We start from the raw sequence: 19,207 nt of genomic DNA, 5'->3' as shown, positions 1-19,207 counted from the left end.
GCGGTAGCGGCGGCGGCGGCGCGCGGTTGACGCGGCCGGCTCGGGGCTGCCTTGACGGCTGGCGCCTCGGAGCACGTAGCGCCCAACGTGACCGCGGCGCGCAAGCCCCGCAGCTGCTGCCAGGCGCGCATCCTGCCTTTCCTAGCCCGGGCCCGCCGCTGCAGGAGGAGGAGGAGGAGGAGAGAGCCAGCCGCCCGCAGGCCCGGGAGTGCGCCGGGGGCGCTCCCGCCATGGCTGCGCCCTGTTCCGCCGCCGCCGAGCCGCTGCCGCCGGCCCCGCCGCAGCAGAGTGCGCCGCGCAAGGACGCCGCGATCTAGCCGGGGCTCGGAGCCTCCGCCGCCGCGCGTCGCCTCCTGCCCGGGGGGCGCCTCCTCTCCTCCTCCTCCTCCTGCCGCTGCCTCCCTCTCCATCCTCGTCCTCGCCCTCCTCCATCCTCGGGAGCCACGAGCGGGCCGTGGCGGAGCGAGCGAGCGAGCGGGGCGCGCCTCCTCCTGCTCCCGGTCCCCTCCGCCCGGATATGTGGCTGCCGCTGCTCCCGCCGCCGCCAAGATGGATTTAGCCTACGGGGCCGTGTGGCTGCTCGCCGTGCTGCTGGAGGGCATCTCCGGGCAAGGCGTCTACGGTGAGTGCCGGCCACCGGCTCGCTACTGCTCTCTCTTTCTCTCTCTCTCTCTCTCTCTCCCCACCGGAGGGGAAAAAACAGCCCACCTCCCGCGTCGTGGTGACCTTGCAAGCATGGAGAGCCTTCTCTTCGGACCCCCGACCTTCCGGGGCTCAAAAAGCAGCTCTTTCGCGCTCCCCCACCCCCAAATCTCAACCGAACGAGGCTCGAACTCGGGTCTTGGCTCAGGCGACCGGATTGCTACCCCCACCTCCCCGCCGGTCCGGGAAGCAAGGGAGAGGGGAGGGGGACCTGCTCTGCGCCACTGAGGAACGGTGGAAGGGGGTGGCATCCCATGGAGAGGGACCGTTTGGAGGGAGCTGACTTTGGGGTGGGGAGCAAGGAACGAGAGATTTGGCGGTGGGCAAAGGAAGGAAGGAGAGGAGAGGAAGCCCCTGGCTCCCTCCTCTTCTTCCTCCAGCTGCAAATGCAGCCGGTGGCACATCTGGGCACCGGGCAATGCCCGGGAGGACTCGGTCCGTCTCTGACTCGCTCCGTCCACCGCTCCATCCTCCCAGCTCCGGGCTTTCTGGAGCTCCGTGTTGCCTAGGTTGGCCGGGCTCTCCTGGGCGCGTAAATGGCCCCCTCTGTTCTCTTGCTGGCCCCCGCTCCCCTTCTCCACGCAGCTGTCTAAATACCAGCTGCAAAGACCTCGGGAAAGAGAAGGAGGCTCGTTTGCCTCATCCCTCGCCACCTCCCCCCGAAAGATGCGATGCCAGCCACGGTCTGCTTGCACATGGGAGGGGGGAATCTTTCCACCTCTGGGCTCGGTTTTGGAGCCTCCAGGGGGTCTTGCATTGGTGGGCAGGAGGCCCTGGTGATGGGCGCCCGGAGAAGCTGGCGGGTGCAATCCGAGGCTGCAGAGACAGGCAGGCGTGTGCGGAGATGTCAGCCGAGCCCAGAGAGAGTCTTGGAGGCTGAAAAAGACTTCTCTCTCTCTCTCTCTCTCTCTCTCTCTCTCTCTCTCTCTCTCTCTCTCCCCCCCCCCCCCCCCCCGTTTCCTGAACTCCTCTCAGCCCTGCTTCCCGGTGAGCGGAGGTTAGGAGAGGTTTGACAGGCTGCAAACTTTCCCGCATCTATTTCTGGGGTGGCCTTTCAGATCTCTTTTTTTTTTTTTTGCGGGGGGAGAAAGCTTCCCTGTAGAAGGTTTTTGGTGTGTGTGTGCGCCCGCGTGTGCGCGCGTGTTGGAAGGATGCTAAAAATAACCCTCTATTAAATCTCCCCAACCCCCGGTGTTGTGGAGGTGGAAATTAACTCGGGTTGGCAGCCAGGGGGAGATGGAGTTTAACCCTCTGGAAGCAGCCGAGAGCGGGCGGCATCTTCAGCGTGGCACATTTACGCACACACAGCGCTGGCCGGCTCCAATGGCCGCGGTGCCCGGTTTGGAGGAGGAGGAGGAGGAGGAGACGGCGGTGGGCGCCGCTTGTGCCATGCAAATCTCCGGCTGACGTTGGCAGAGCGAGGGGGCGGCGGGGGAGGGAAGATTCATTCACTCCCCAGGCAGGCAGGCAGGCAGCTTGCTTCTCCTTCTCTGCGGCAATTGTGTGTGTATGTGTATGTACAAAAACCCCCTGAATAAGCCGCCTCCTGCTGCACAGAAAAGAGACAAGGCTCGGTGCCTCTGTATCGAACCCCTTTCTCCCCCTGGAAGTAACTGCTCCCCCCCCTTTTTCTTAGCTTTGGTAGGGGTGGGGGTAGTTTTGCATTTTCCTTCTGAATTTCTCTCATTCATTCCATTTCCCTGGCAACAGCCTTCTGATGTGGGGAATGCCGAACCCAGAAAGAGGCCAAACCTTCCCCGCGTCTCTTCTCTCCAGCTAGTGATGACACACACACACACACACACACACACACAGAGAGAGGGAAGAGATGGATTTCATGCCTCTTTGAAGAGCATCCTCTCTGGAAAGGGGGCTAGGCTGGGCAGGGCTGGCTCTGGGCCAGAGAGGCAGGCCCCTTGGCTTCCCCTGGTGCCCCCTGGTGCCTGGGTGGCCATTTGGTAAGGATGAGTGGTCTCTTGGGCCCTGGGAATTTTGCCTCTTGTGTGGCTTTCCCCTAATCAAACCAGGTTCTTGCTGTTTGAGGTGGCCTGTTCCTGGGGAAGAAAAAAACCCCAAACGAATTCCTCTCTCGTGTGCTTGATAGTATCCCCCATACACTTCCACCAATTTCCTTCCTAGCCGAACACCCAAAAAAATATTGCATGCAGAGAATGTGTGTTGCTGAAGTTCTGTGCTAGTTTCATAATATTTTGGGGGCAAATGCATGAGATTTTCACCCCTGAACAGAGCACTCTAATGGCACTTGGACTTGTGTTTGGTTATATTCAATTTATAATGATCCCCCAACCATCTGTTGATGTCCCTGCCCGATTTTGTGACTCCTGCAGATTTGAGTTTTGATGGCAGGTGGTGTTATTTGGCACCATGGTTGCATATATATATATATATATATGAAAAAAAAAAACCTTCTTTGTGTGAGTGTGCATTACAAAAGGTTCTCCTCGGAGGACAGGATGTTCATTCAATCTAGTGTGTGTGTGTGTTTCTTTTCTCACAAAGACAGCATGTTATATGTGGGCAGGAAGAAACAGGCCGCCGTCAGTCTTGGTGGCTCTGAGGTGTGGGATTCCTGGAGTCGGGCACAGAGCAATGAGCGTGATTGGCATAACCCTTCCCCGCTGCCGTTTTGCTCAACGCCGGGTGAGCTGTGCTGGTGATGAGAGCGCATGGATGTGGCAGCTGACACACAGCTCTCCCCTGGCAAATGGTGTGTGATTCTGCTCACACTCCCCATTCAAAACATGGTGGTTGGTTGAGGAATTTCATCTGCAGGTTTTGGGTGCGAGTCTGCATCTAGAGACGGTTGGTAGGACTTAGTCGGCAATACCCCAACCCTTCCGTCAATTCCTGTTGAAAAGGATTCTTTTATATAAAAAATGCAGATAAAAAATTGTCTTGCCCTCCATGCTTTTGAGGTTCCTTTATCTCCTTTTTTTGGCTATTGCACACAGGTGGAATCTGGTTTTTTTGAGTTTGGTGTGTGCAGACTGCCGTAAGGATTCTTCCTTGTGGGTTTACCTTTGCTTTGGCATTTGTGATGGTCCTGCATCAACCGGTTGGATTTTTGCACATCCTTTGTTGGCCACCTGGAATCACCTGCCCCAGTGGGGGCTGGGAAATGGAGCCTTTGCGAACCCCGCAGTGCTGTGGATACCCAGGTAGGCTGTTGGGTGGCTTAGCAGGGTGCTCAGATCCAGATCATTTCTGATTTTAAGATGCCCCTTCTGTGGAAGATGGGGCCGTCCATGTAGTATTGTCCAAAATGCCTAGTTCAGCAAAAGCAAGTCTAGTTGAATTATTTCAATGTTTTGTGCTCACCACCTTCTCCTTGAGCAGCAGGGGCCTCTAGGGGGCAGTCTTTCACAGGGTCAGTTTCCTAAAGATGACACTGTCCTGGAGAGAGAACAGTTTCTTTCGCTGTACCTGTTTGCTTCAGGAAAAATGTGTGCCAAGCTGGAGAGGGAAGGCAAGAATGTCGGCAGAGCTGGCTTTTTAAGGAGTGACAGTTGTTCCCCCAAACCTTGGAGTTTCCACAGTCAAAGCTCCTTCTTGAATTGTGTGGGGTGGGGTGGGGTGGGGATGACAACACTCCCAGGCATCTCCTGTTTGGTATCTCTGGATTCCTAACCTGTAAACAGCTTCCTATTAAACCTCACCAAAATAGGCATAACTTGTTCTACAGCTAGTAGCCACCAGCAATCAAGGGCCAGCAACGCTCATCTAAGCAAGCATCTTCTAGCCATTGGCAGCGGTTCTCAAACTACTTTCTCTGGGCTCACACTGATTTTTTTAATTGATATTGATATTGGTATGAATATTGATACTTTTATTGATATTGATTGATATTGATTATTGAGTGTACTTCTTATACATTGGAGAACCAAAAGGAACAACTCCCTAGCAGGGCTTGATTTATAGCACAGAACACAGCTACTTTATAATATGATCATGGGACATCCCCGGAAAGTATAAAATAATGCAGCTACATAAGAACAGGGATCATTCCCAAAATATAACTATAAATGAGCCTCTTGCGTATGGGCCTCAATGAGAGGGGTGAGCTTGCACAATCACTTGATGCTCTTGCATCTTTTGCGTACCCCCAGAAAAAAAGCACTGAAGATATCTATCTCTGTTCTGCAAAAAACTAAAACAAAACTATACAATACTATACTACACTGAAAGGTTTAGATGCTTCTTTGATTGCCCTTGAATCTTCCTGCCACACTTGCCTTCCTCGCCTGCCACACACCCCTCAAGAACCACTGCTTTAAGGTGTCCCTTTTAGCTATTGGCTAAGGCTAAGCAAACACCTTGGGAAAAGGCCATCTCCTTACTCGGGAATTGTAATGTATGTATATTTATTTACAATGTCAAAAGCACATGTGTGAACTAGCTGACACACAAAAAATCTCAGGTATACACCCTGTACGCATTGGGGATTGCAGAGTTTCTGCTGTGGTGTTATTCTGAGAGCTCAGTAAGGCAGCAAGATTTGCTTCTGGGTGTTTTATCTTTTAAATCAGAACCAGTGAAGGCGGTGAAGGTCCTGTGTGAGTGCCTGGAGGCGGTTGGAGGATGGATGGCGGCTAATGGATTGAGGTTGAATCCTGACAAGACAGAAATACTATTTTGGGGGGACAGGAGGCGGGTGGGTGTGGAGGACTCCCTGGTCCTGAATGGGGTAACTGTGCCCCTGAAGGACCAGGTACGTGTTGGGATATGAGTACAACGCAGCTGCAAACAAGCAACTCGATGTTTACATCACATGATGTGGCTAGTCCTGGGAAAGAATGTACCTGGCAGTTCACAGGATTCACAGGGATTTGTTCTGTGTGTAATATGAGACCTTCCGTTTGCGCATGTGAAGGAAGTCTCTTGCAGTTGCTTGGAGGAGACTGATCTGATCGGACATGTTTTTGTACAGATGTACAGACAGAAATAAACTGCAGATGATGTAGGCTTTCTGACTTTCTTCTTTCTCCTGCTGGTATGCAAGGAAGAAGGGGGTGTGCATCTTCCACGCAGGGAGATGTCACCTATCAAGACCTTCCTGGACTGCGGAGAAGCCAGCCAGGGTAGATCACCGGTAAACAAGCCCTGGGAACCGGGAAGAGGGGCCAGCCTCTCCCGAGGGGGCGAGTTTTCCAACAGTACGCAGCCTGGGAGTCATTTTGGACTCACAACTGTCCATGGAGGCACAGGTTAATTCTGTGTCCAGGTGGGCTGTCTACCAGCTCCACCTGGTACGCAGGATGAGACCCTATCTGCCCATGGACTGTCTCGCCAGAGTGGTACATGCTCTAGTTATCTCTCGCTTGGACTACTGCAATGCGCTCTATGTGGGGCTACCTGTGAAGGTGACCCGGAAACTACAACTAATCTAGAATGCGGCAGCCAGACTGGGAACTGGTAGCGGCCACCAAGACCACATAACACCGGTCTTGAAAGACCTACACTGGCTCCCAGTACATTTCCGAGCACAATTCAAAGTGTTGGTGCTGACCTTTAAAGCCCTAAACGGCCTCGGCCCAGTATATCTGAAGGAGAGTCTTCACCCCCATCATTCTGCCCGGACACTGAGGTCCAGATTCGAGGGCCTTCTGGTGGTTCCCTCACTGCGAGAAGCCAAGTTACGGGGAACCAGGCAGAGGGCATTCTCGGTGGTGGCTCCCACCCTGTGGAACACCCTCCCACCAGATGTCAAAGAGAAGAACAACTACCAGACTTTTAGAAGGCATCTGAAGGCAGCCCTGTTTAGGGAAGCTTTTAATGTTTAATAGACTATCGTATTTTAATATTCTGTTGGAAGCTGCCCAGAGTGGCTGGGGAAACCCAGCCAGATGGGTGGGGTATAAATAATAAATTATTATTGTTATTCCCATTGCTATGTCTAGGCTGACGTCATCTGCCACTAACCAACAGCTGAAGTACGTTGGAAAGTTTGCCTGTGCACAGAGAGTATAGAGTATATTCAGCAGGTCCTGTTTGCAGGTATCCCACAACCATCTCATTGGTCACTGTGAGAACAGGCTGCTGGGTTGCAGGGGCCAATGGCTTGATATATCAGGGTCTCCTTATGTTCTTCTGGCCACACTCTTATGGCCTTTGGAAACAAGGGTCAACAGCTCAAACGGAGGGCATTCAGCAGCTTTGAGAGTGTCCTTCTCTTGCTTCCTCTAAAACAGCTTTTCCAACATGTTGCTCTCCAGTTGCTTTGAAGCGTCGGCTGAGCCTGATGGAAGTTGCAGTCCAAATCATTTGGAGAGGAACTACTTGGGGAAGGCTGATCTGCAAGTTTTCATTGCTTATCTGCATTGCCAGAGAGCCTTTAAATCTCAGCAAAACGTGTCTGATGGATTTATTATTATTATTAAAAAAATAACAGTTACCGGTAATAATCTAAAATCTTGACACAAGTATGAATATTATGATTAATATTTTGCCAGGGCTAAGAAGGCTCAATCAAGGATTTTGCTCTGCAAATAGGTAGAAGAAAGGTAATTAATTTCCGTCTCAGAGATGCTTCAGTTCAGTGGGTTCAGAAGCTAGCGGCAATTTTTAAAATATATAATCAATCTCCTGCAGCCCTGGACAGAGTTCACAGAGACCCAGTGCAATTGTCCAGTTTTACAGGGAAGCTTTTAATGTTTAACAGACCACTGTATTTTAATACTTTGTTGGAAGCCTCCCAGAGTGGCTGGGGAAACCCAGCCAGACGGGTGGGGTATAAATAATAAATTATTATTATTATTATTATTATGAATTCTGATTCTGTCTTCTGCAGCATTAGCTACCCCTCCCAGTTTGGTGTCATCTGCAAATTGGATGAACGCCCCCTCAATTCCTTCATACAAGTCATTCATAAAGTCGTTGAACAACAACAGGCCCAGGACAGAACCTTGCGGCACCCACTTGGCACTTTTTTCCAGGATGACAGGAACCATTAATGAGTCGTCTTTGGTTTCAGTCTGCCAACCAGCTACTAATTCACCTAACAATTATCTCGTTCAACCCATATTTTACCACCTTCCTTGCAAGAATATCATGAGGGACTTTGTCAAAAGCCTTACTGAAATCAAGATACACTATGTCCGCAGCATTCCCCTGATCCACCAAGTTCCATCAAACTTAATTCCATGAGGTTTGTTTGACATGACTTATTTTTGAGAAACCCGTGTTTGGTCTTAGTAATCACAGATCACAGATGATATATGCTGTTGGAAGATCCAAGATATTTTTTTCTACCTGTCTCTCAAGAGTCTGCTTTCATAAACTGATTGACAATAGATTCAGGATGGAATCTTACTTCATTACTTACTGCATGAGTCAATGTCTTGCTGCCTGTTAGTCATGGCAGCTACATTTATTTGCTATAGACCTAGACTGTCATTTATCCATCATGGTCACAGGGTAGTGTGCAATGTGCCTGTTGAGACAGCAATGAACAATGGAGCCTCCAGGCTCAGGGGTAGCCTACCATGGAATACTAGTTGCTGGAGACTGGGGTTGTCTTGTGACTCTGTGACTATGCTGGCTGCTATGTGAAACAGGGTTGTGACCCTGATTGACCCACTCTGGTCTGATGTAGAGGGCATGCCTGATGCTTAGGACATAAGAAGCAGGGTTAGCCCCTTGCAAGTGCTGTAGGAGTAGCAGAGGTCTGCATCCATTGAGCTTCTCCTACTGCCTTGCAGTGTTGCTGTGAATGCTGGGGCAGCTGTGCTGTTTGCTCGTTGAAGTCAATTGGGAAGACAACGTTGTCTTGGAGTTGTGCAAGGTTGCTAGGGTAGTTCTTGTGGGTTTTCCACAGACATCTGGTTGTCCACTGTGAGAACAGGTTGCTGGACCAGATGGGTCATTGGTCTGATCCAGCAGCCTCGTATTATTGTCTTATGCTCTTATGAAATATGTTAAATCACAGTCAGTTTGTAGTAGGTTCTGTCGGCCGCCATCAGTAGCCAGATCAAGGACGGTTCCTTTCCCGCTTTATGGTGATCTTAGATTTCTCACTCTCCTTGTTCCCCCTTCCATGGGCTCAGAGTCGGTTTCAACACAATCCCAATCTCATTTCCTTGATCTGCTGGAAGCGGGCACATCTCTGTGTGATACCGTGTATTTCTGGTGATTGTGGGAAGCTGAAAGCATTTTTCAAAGCTCCTGGAAAGGTCGAACAAAAGGTCCTGTTAGCCTCTTTGTTTAGCATACTGACTTTATTTTCTTGGGGGGAGAGAACCCAACCTTAGAATTACCGTACCTCTTTGTCAATCCCGACAGGAGTGGTTTTTAACTCTCCATATGCAAATTAAATGGAGAACAAACATGAGTCTAATGTTGCTTAATAATAAGAGAAGCTCGGCTTTTCCCTTTCCATGCTTTTATTCAAGAGGGGTGTCATGGGGCAATCATTTAAGTAAAACGAAAGGGAAGAGCACAGCATGGCTGCAAGGAGCCATTGTTACAGCAAGGAGGATAAAAAATGTGAGATCATTAACATAAGAAATATCAAGGAGATTGAGCTTTCAAAAGGACAATTCTCCCTTTTTTCTCGGAGGAGGAGGAAGAATAGCAAAAATTCGCTCTTCAAGTCAAGTTCCGGAAAGCTGGTAAGAGTTTCCTGAGATTCTCAGAAGACCCAGGAGTCAAATTCTAGCTCTGCTGGAGTCTACTGAATTATAGAAGTCTAGTGTCCAGATCAAGGGAAGCCATAGTATTGCTCATTTCTGTCTTGATCCGACTCCACCTGGAGTCCTATGTCCAGTTCTGGACACCAAAATTTAAGGAGGATACGGACAAGCTGGAAGGTGTGCAGAGGAGGGTGACCAATATGATCAAGGGTCCTGAAACCAAGCCTTATGAGGAACAGTCGAAGGATTTGAGTATATTTAGGCTGCGTAGGTGAGGCCGAGAAGCAGAGACTGGGCCCAAAGGTCACCCAGTGAGCTTCATAGATGAGTGGGGAATTTGAACCCTGGCATCCCAGGTCTTCGCCCAACACTCTCTAACCACTGCACGACACTGCCTCTTCCCATAATATTGTTATAGGGGAAATTCTTGTTTGGCTTTGGCTGCCCAACTCCCCAAGGGACTCTGAGTCCCCTAAGTCCATGATTGGTCAGAGAAGAAAGGATGGAGGCAGGATCCAGTGGGAAGCAAGGCAGATCTTTATTTTTCTGTTGCCACAGTGTCCCCCACCCCTCCTTGTAAACAGGTGAGAGACCCAGAACAAAGAGAGACACCTCTTTTTGAAGGTTAGCATTTTTGGCATGGAGAAGACAGACATCCCCTTTGCAAAGCAGAAATACATCAAACATAAGGTGGGGTCACAGTGGCTCAGGCAGGTCAAGGTGTGATATTCCTGAGGATTAACAGAGTTTATACAAAGCATCAACACTGGGCTGGAAGGAAGAGGAGGATCATTGATATGACAATCAGAAAGCCCAGCCGGACCTGGTGATCCCTCTATGCTGAGCATCTGGGCCATGGGTCAGCAAACTAAGGTCCATGGACCGGATCAGGCCCAATTGCCTTCTAAATCTGGCCTGTGGATGGTCTGGGAATTGCCACATTGAATCTGGTGCCACGGAAGCGAGTCCCCACGCTGTGCCATGCTGGTTTAGCACAGTGCGTGTGCGGGCGGCTCAGTTCGGCTCATGGGCTGGTCAAATGACCTCCGTGGGCTGCTTCTGGCCCATGGGCCTTAGGTTGCTGACCCCTGGTCTATGTGGTTTCATGCAAGGGGAATTATGAAGGGCTCCTACAATGCAAAGAGGCCCACATGACCAACAAGTTTCAAAAGCAAGAATTATGCATTTATTCTATATTTGAGACTTCAGAATTTTCATAACAATATATACTTCTCCCAGATGACAGGTTCAGGAAAACATCCCCTGGTTCTTTTCAATGGATTGTTTCCTTCCAAACCACATCATACAATCTGGGAGTTGAGCAATCTGGCTGGGCGCTGCCTCCCAAACTGTTGATGTTCTCTTTATTAACATACTGCTGTGTTTGATCTCATAGTAATGGCACGTTTGTTGTTTATTAATGTGGTTGTGATTATTCTGGTCCACTTTTAGCTCAGCATTTGTTGCTGGAAAAGCAGAATACAAATATTAAATCAAATCACGGAAGTTCAGGAGCAGCATAATAAATTGGTCCCAGGCAGAAAAAAATTCCTCCAGTGCTCTTGTCCCATGTGCCACCGAGGCTGAGCTCTGTATTTATAGCTCGTGTAATTCCAGAAAACTAGAGTGCTGATGGTACACTAAAGCCTACATAAAATAGCCAATAAAATCAAGGAAGCAAACGGATCCTCACCGCATTGCTTATACTTCTCCCTCCTCACCACAATGTCTGAAAAAGGTTTTGTCTTCGGGGTAAACAAATTAACAATCAATCCATCAATATGGAAAAGGGGATCTTGCCTTACTCCACTCATGGCTTTGCAGAGAAGGCACTCTCTGGTTTCTTTTTAAAATAAAAATGTTGCTAAAGGTAAAGGTAAAGGGACCCCTGACCATTAGGTCCAGTCGTGGCCAACTCTGGGGTTGCGGCGCTCATCTCACTTCATTGGCCGAGGGAGCCGGCGTACAGCTTCTGGGTCATGTGGCAAGCAGGACTAAGCTGCTTCTGGCGAACCAGAGCAGCGCATGGAAACGCCATTTACCTTCCTGCCAGAGTGGTACCTATTTATCTACTTGCACTTTGACGTGCTTTCAAACTGATAGGTTGGCAGGAGCAGGGACTGAGCAACGGGAGCTCACCCCGTCGTGGGGATTCGAACCGCCGACCTTCTGATCGGCAAGTCCTAGGCTGTGTGGTTTAACCCACAGCGCCACCCGCATCCCTTAAAAATGTTGCTAGGGGACATTAACTTTTTTTTAGGCCTTTGGACACATTTGGATTTTTGTGTGAGTGCCAGGCATGTCTTTTTTTTTTTTAAATGATATTTATTAAAGTTTCAGAAACAGAAGATTACATAGATAAAAAGAAAAGAAACAAGAGAAAAAATAAAAAAGAGAAAAAATACAAAATACAAAATACAGGAAAAAAATAAAAAATTTTGGGTTTCTTCTTTCTGGTTTCTTCAAGAAGGTATATTTAAATACCTTTTTCATTTCATTATAGATCATCTCCCAGAAAGCCTTAATCCTTGGGCACGTCCACCAAAGGTGAAAGAATGTACCTTCAGTTTCTTTACATTTCCAACATTTATTATCGGGCAAGTGATAGATTTTTGCAAGCTTGACTGGTGTCATGTACCACCTGTATATCATTTTCATAATATTCTCTCTTAAGGCATTACATGCCGTAAACTTCATACCTGTGGTCCATAACTGTTCCCAGTCAGCCATCATTATGTTATGTCCAACGTCTTGTGCCCATTTAATCATAGCAGATTTCATCATTTCATCCTGAGTATTCCATTTCAACAGCAAGTTATACATCTTTGACAAAATCTTAGTTTTGGGTTCTAACAATTCTGTTTCTAATTTTGATTTTTCCACCTGGAAGCCAATTTTCTTATCCAAATTGTATGCCTCCATTATCTGATAATAATGAAGCCAATCTCGCACTTTGTTTTTTAATTTCTCAAAACTCTGCAGTTTCAATCTATCTCCCTCTTGTTCCAGAATTTCCCAATATTTCGGCCATTTGGCCTCCATATTGAGCTTTTTCTGTGCTTTCGCTTCCATCGGTGACAGCCACCTTGGGGTTTTATTTTCCAATAGATCCTTATATTTTATCCAGACATTAAACAATGCTTTCCTGACAATATGATTTTTAAATGCTTTATGTGCTTTGACCTTATCATACCACAAATATGCATGCCATCCAAATACATTATTAAAACCTTCTAAGTCCAAAATGTCTGTGTTTTCAAGAAGCAGCCATTCTTTCAGCCAGCAAAAAGCTGCTGATTCATAATAAAGTTTAAGGTCTGGCAGGGCAAATCCACCTCTTTCCTTTGCATCCGTTAGTATTTTAAATTTTATTCTGGGCTTCTTGCCCTGCCAGACAAATCTAGAGATATCTCTCTGCCACTTCTTGAAACAATCCATTTTGTCCAAAATTTGCAATGTTTGAAACAAAAACAACATTCTAGGCAATACATTCATTTTTATCGCAGCAATACGGCCTAGCAGTGAAAGCTTCAAATTTGACCAAATTTCTAAATCTTTTTTCACTTCAGTCCAGCATTTTTCATAATTGTCTTTAAATAAATTCCCATTTTTAGCTGTCATGTTAATCCCCAGGTATTTCACTTTCTTAAACACTGTTAAACCTGTCTCATTCTGAAACCTCTCTCTCTCAATCGCTGTTAAATTTTTCTCTAAGACCTTTGTTTTTAACTTATTCAGCTTAAATCCTGCAACCTGACCAAATTCTTGAATCAGTTCCAAAACCCTTTTAGTACTAGATTCTGGCTCCTGTAGTGTCAATACTAAGTCATCTGCAAATGCTCTCAATTTGTACTGTTTAGGCATGTCATCCATCTTGGTCAGCCATGAGAGAAGGAAAGCAAGAATGAAAACACACACACACACACACACACACACACACACACATTCTTACTTCTCTCTTTTTAAAATGGTTGCATTCAATTCCACCATTTCTCCAAAGGGCTCAAGGCTGATGTACACACTTCTCTGCTGCTTTATATTTTATCCCCACAACAATTCTGTGAGGTCAGTTATGTTGCGAGACAGTGACTGTCTTAAGGAGAGACAGTAGTGGGCTTCATAGCTGAGTAGGGTTTGCACCCTGGTCTCCCTGGTCCCAGGTAACAGCTGCATCCCTACCAGGTCCTTTCTGAGATTTTCTGTGAAAGTTTCTTAGAAGTCAAAAGCTGAGCCTGCTGCTTGGTGTTATAAGAAAAAAAACTGCTCCTTTTCCCTTATGGGGTATCCAAGAGCCCGTATAGAGTCCTTATGTAGGTTCCCTATTGGTAGGAGAAAATAACAGAGGCCAACCAGAGAATATTGAGAAGCAAAGCAGCTAGTAAGCCTGATCTTTATTAACCTGTTGCAACAGGGTCTTCACTCATCACATGCAGGAGGGAGGAGGAACCCAGAACAATGGTGTGCAAGGCCTTATATAGACTTTTGAAATTGCCACCCTGTAGCCCAAGACCACCCCACAAAACACCATACATGCATCACAGAAAGAGGTGGTCCCCAGCAGAAATTTGAGTGTGTTGCTTCTCTCCTGTCTGCCAGGATACCTGATAATGCCTTATCTGATTGCCTTTTCTGGGTGGCCTGGCCATTCCTTGGAGATGGTAAATACTTAGTTCCTGAATCTCTTAGGCATATTGAGAGTGTGCTCAGCTTAACAGATACTTGCCAGACTATATTTGCAGGGAGGGGTAAGCCCCTACTGTCCAAAGACAATTAGAAAGCTTTTCCCATTTCCTTCCTCCTTGCAGAGAAATATTTGAGGTCCATTTGGGAGAGTCAAAATGGCTTCAGGATTGTTCTCCCACTATTTCAGACATGTGGCTTATATACTTACATATGTGTTTGCCTTGTAAATTTATGAACATACGCTTTATATATAAGAGACCTTAGAATTCCTATAACACTGGAAATCCCAGTGTATTGGCCAACCACTGGCAAGTGGAAAGAAACTTTGCATCACCCAAGCTCCTATGTCCCAACAGAGCCGACTGCAAGAGCTGAACTGCTCTGCAAATCAGTTCAACTAAAGCTCAGTGCACTTGGTCAGAAGTAGAAAGACTTTGGTACCCAGTCCTGCCATTTCTGAGGGAGGTGGTAGAGAGACGAGTCACAGTGTAAACTCCTGGAGATAAGTTGAGGAACCTCTGGTCATCCATAAATTATTGGACTTGGTCTTATGCTGAGCTGGACTCTAGATGTTTCTGGCTTAATGCTTTCTGCACCAGACTGAAGGGCACATTCTGAGAAAATACCGTGGGAGCCAACCGCAAAATGGCCGCTGTGTTGTGTGTGGCACAAAATGGCCGCCACACCGCTCTCCTGTTTTTCACAGAAGGGAGGGCGGGTGTCCAATCCTGGCATCCAATGAAATTCAGGCATGCACCTAATCCAGTGCAAAGAGAAAGAACAAACAGCAGCTTGAATGTTGAATAAGATTTGTAGTGGGGTATTTAATGGGCATCAGTACTGCTGGGCACACTGCATACTCTGCAAGTGTCGTGTGAATACCGGGACATCCTGTGTGTGTTTTTTTGCGAGAGAATGCCGGCCCTTCTAGGACAGCGCTCTCTCGTGCGATTTTGAAGTGCGGCGCAAATTCACACGAGGGCACAGTGTCCAAAATGGGCACCGTTCTCTTGCGGGGGGAAACGGGAAGATGGCAACTGGCAAGATTGTGCCCCAGATTTTGCCATTGAGGCATTGGAGGGCATGGCACTTTTATAGTCACCATGTTGGGGACCTTTGGTCTACCCAGACCAGTAGTGGCTCTCCAAGGACTCTGGTGGAAGCCTTTGCCATCCAACTTAGAATCATAGAATCATAGAATAGAATCATAGAATCATAGAGTTGGAAGAGACCACAAGGGCCATCGAGTCCAACCCCCTGCCAAGCAGGAAACACCATCAGAGCACTCCTGACATATGGTTGTCAAGCCTCTGCTTAAAGACCTCCAAAGAAGGAGACTCCACCACACTCCTTGGCAGCAAATTCCACTGTCGAACAGCTCTTACTGTCAGGAAGTTCTTCCTAATGTTTAGGTGGAATCTTCTTTCTTGTAGTTTGGATCCATTGCTCCGTGTCCGCTTCTCTGGAGCAGCAGAAAACAACCTTTCTCCCTCCTCTATGTGACATCCTTTTATATATTTGAACATGGCTATCATATCACCCCTTAACCTCCTCTTCTCCAGGCTAAACATGCCCAGCTCCCTTAGCCGTTCCTCATAAGGCATCGTTTCCAGGCCTTTGACCATTTTGGTTGCCCTCCTCTGGACACGTTCCAGTTTGTCAGTGTCCTTCTTGAACTGTGGTGCCCAGAACTGGACACAGTACTCCAGGTGAGGTCTGACCAGAGCAGAATACAGTGGCACTATTACTTCCCTTGATCTAGATGCTATACTCCTATTGATGCAGCCCAGAATTGCATTGGCTTTTTTAGCTGCCGCGTCACACTGTTGGCTCATGTCAAGTTTGTGGTCAACCAAGACTCCTAGATCCTTTTCACATGTACTGCTCTCAAGCCAGGTGTCACCCATCTTGTATTTGTGCCTCTCATTTTTTTTGCCCAAGTGCAATACTTTACATTTCTCCCTGTTCAAATTCATCTTGTTTGTTTAAGAGGGAGAAATGGGCATCCTGGGAATAAAAACTGGGACCTTTGGCATGCAAACTATGAGCTCTTATACACAGAGGCATTCCTTGTGCTCTTGGCAAAAAGCTGTACTGGCATCCCCAGCAATGAGCTACATCAGCCCTTGCCCACCCCCTGGGGAAAAAATCAGTTTACTGCACACTTTTATGCTGTGGTGCAAGAAGGACGGGGAGTTTCTGCCCCTTTTGATCTTGCGGCAACAAATGCCACACAATCCATCGAGTGATAGGTGATTTTTGTGCCCCTGGCGGGAACTGGTTTCATCTCTGCTAAGAGGAAGGCCCCAGCCCTTCTGCCTCCCTTTAGCACCAAACAGCATGACCAGTCATTGGGGATGATGGGCGTTGTAGTTCCCCTCTATTGCCACAGCTCGTGGGAGAAATTCTGTGCCAATGGAAAGGTATCTGTTCAATTTGATTTTTTTTTTTAAAAAAAATGGTTGGTGCTTCTTCATCTAGGAAGGGTCTGTTTCTTGAGCAGGCTGTAGTCAAAGTCGGCTTTTGCTGGCCAAGTCGCTCCTTTCATTTCTCACGTTTTGCCGCCAAGCGGGGCGGGAGCGGGGGATGAATGGGGGCTGGCTCGGTAGTTCTTGATGGATGGATGTCATTGGAGCTGGCTCAGGTTTGCCTAAAGCTTCGTGTTTGGTCTGATGCTTTAAGGAGAGTGAAAGGGAGGGTGGGATTTGCTGTGGGTGGGAAGGAGAACATCGAAAAAGGAGGTAACCTCTCCCTCCCAAAACACAGCTTCTGAAATGCACCTTCCTCATTAGAAAGCCTAATAAAAACAGGGGGCGTAGTTCATTATTCCTTGTTATTCCCCCCCAAGCTGGTGAAGATTGTCCTCGTGAGCCTGTCTTTCTTTGGGGGGGGGGTGCTGCTGCTGGTGGTGGTGGTCTGTGGCTGTTTGGGAGCGCTGTTTTGAATGTGGTTATTGTATCATATGGGTTTAACCCTGTACAATTCTGGATATTGTACGATAGGAACCAAAGCGGTTTCAGCAGAGAACAGGGACCTCATTATGCTGGGGCTGCAGTGCCATGCATTTCTAAATAGCATGCTGTGCTCTCTCCCAGCGCAGCCAAGGGACTCCGGCACAAATTTAGAGAAACAACCAATCTTTCATCGGGTTTTAACTCTTACGTCGGCCTGCTTTGGGTGGGTGCGGGGGCAGAGAGATTTGTATGGCTGATCCAAAGATCTTCTGCAGAGATGCACAGCTGACTACAGAAGGCTGATTGATCCGGGTTTCTAGTGGATCATAGAATCACAGGATTGTAGAATTGGAAGGGACCCTCAGGGGTCATCCATTCCAACCCTCTACATTGCAGGATCACCACTGAAGAATCCCGGACAGATTGCCCTGATTAAAAACCTCCAGTGATGATGATAATGATGACTTTCTGAGGATGTCCTTTCCAACTCTTGCCATTAGAAAGTTCTTCCTAATGTTGAGTCAGAATCTCCTTTCTTGTAACTTGGATCCATTGGTTCAGGTCCTTCTCTCTGCAGCAGCAGCAGCAGAAAATAAGCTTGTTCCCTCTTCCATGTGACAGCCCTTCAGATATTTGAAGATGGCTCTCATGCCATCTCTGTGTCCTTTCCCGCAGGCTAAACATACCCAGCTCCCCTAATTTGCTATCAAACTTGATAGCTGTCAGATGGTGGTGGTGGTTGCTCGTGAGTGACCAGGCAGGACTCTGACCTGTCTTTTACAGGTTTTATTGTGCAAACTATTTACAGTGCAGATATACCAAGTTCATGTCCATCTCAGTCACTTGCAGAACCGGGAGTGGCCCCTTCCAGCTTCTCCCCCAACATAAGAACTTCAGCACCCCAAGCCTCCTCCTCCCCTCCTTGCGTTTCACCCCTCTGCGCAAGCTGGGCGACGGAAGTGGCGTGCGTCCCTCCTGGCCAGCCCGGCTAGGTGAGGCACTGGGGCTCTCAGCAGCATCCTCAAGCCCTTTCCTCGCTTGGCTGGCCCCTTCCCTCTCTTCTCCACTGGAGGTGTGGCTTTTCCCACCCATAGCTGTCAAGCGTCCCTTATTTGGCGGGACAGCCATGTCCCGCTGCTGTCCCTTATTGATGATGTCCCTTAAATAAGCTACTGAAGGTAATGGGTCCCTTTCTATGTCCAGCAGTCCTTTGTCAACAACAAATTGTTGCTGTTTTTTTTGTGTTGAATATATGCTATATGGTAATTTATGAACCTAATAGGTATCTAAAGCCATTTGCACGCAACAAAATATGCATTTTATCAAAGTAATTGTTGATCCCATATTTTGGCTGCTGGTCCCTTATTTTCAAATCTGTAAGTTGACAGCAATGTTCCCACCGCTGGAAGAGGAACTGCTCCTCAGGAGTTTCAGGGGCTCTCTGTATCCCAACGCCCCCCCTGCCTCCCTCCCCTGTTCCGATGGCAGTCCCCTGACAATAGCTTTCTTAAAAAAGCAAGACTTTCCATTGATTGATTGATTGATTGATTGATTCTACCCCACCTTTTCCTCCCAGAAGCTCAAGATGGGGTACGTGGCCTAATCCTATGCAAATCTAATCATAGGAGCCAAGTCTTAGGGGCCAAGAGGTCTTTGTCCCCTCCAATAAAACATTTGAAGGGGTCAGTCCGCCCCCCAAAGGCGATGGGCGTTGCCATTCAAATGGTGTGCGTGCACTGCGCCATGTGATTGATTATGCGGGGGTGGGGGGCTTACCAGCCCCAATTTTTTATTCAAGTTGGCACCCCTGAATCTAATAAGTAGATAGATACAGTGCTTTTTTCTGGGGGTACGCATGCCCCTAAACATTTTGTGAATCTAAGTTTGGCCTCACTGAGGGGTAGTATTTCAATATGAGTAGGAAAATGAGAGCACCCCTAAACATTTTTTTTTAAAAGATAGATTAATAAATAAATAAATAAATAAATATCCACCAAGTGTTTCTTATGTTCTCATGTTTTTATGTCTCCCATTCAATAACCACATTGAGTAGTATGAATCACCACACAATTTGCAAGAGAAGTAATGAGCCATTTTTGTATGTGTGGTGTTTTTTTTGTGTGTGTGTGTGTTTGGCTGTGTTTTTATCTTGCAACAGTGATAATTCTCAGATTCCCTCTGACTCCTTGGGACCCTTATCCCAAACGAGAGAGGAATCGA

At 47.7% G+C, this 19,207-nt stretch overlaps 1 protein-coding gene across 2 annotated transcripts in view; it reads left to right on the top strand.

Moving 5' to 3' along the window:
• Window positions 1–340: 340 nt before the first annotated feature.
• The window catches only part of MDGA2 (MAM domain containing glycosylphosphatidylinositol anchor 2), a 388,772-nt gene continuing 369,905 nt past the window's right edge, over window positions 341–19,207 (top strand). For both annotated transcript variants that reach the window (XM_081016731.1, XM_081016730.1), the window contains exon 1: window positions 341–622. In XM_081016731.1, coding sequence (XP_080872857.1) covers window positions 550–622 — 73 coding nt within the window. In that variant the 5' untranslated portion in view covers window positions 341–549. The remainder of the gene's footprint in view (window positions 623–19,207) is intronic.

This window comes from Podarcis pityusensis, assembly GCF_964106645.2.
Source record: "Podarcis pityusensis genome assembly, chromosome: 1".
Taxonomy (NCBI): Eukaryota; Metazoa; Chordata; class Lepidosauria; order Squamata; family Lacertidae; genus Podarcis; species Podarcis pityusensis.
Note: the sequence above shows the minus strand (reverse complement) of the source record. Positions and strands in the feature narration are given on the sequence as shown.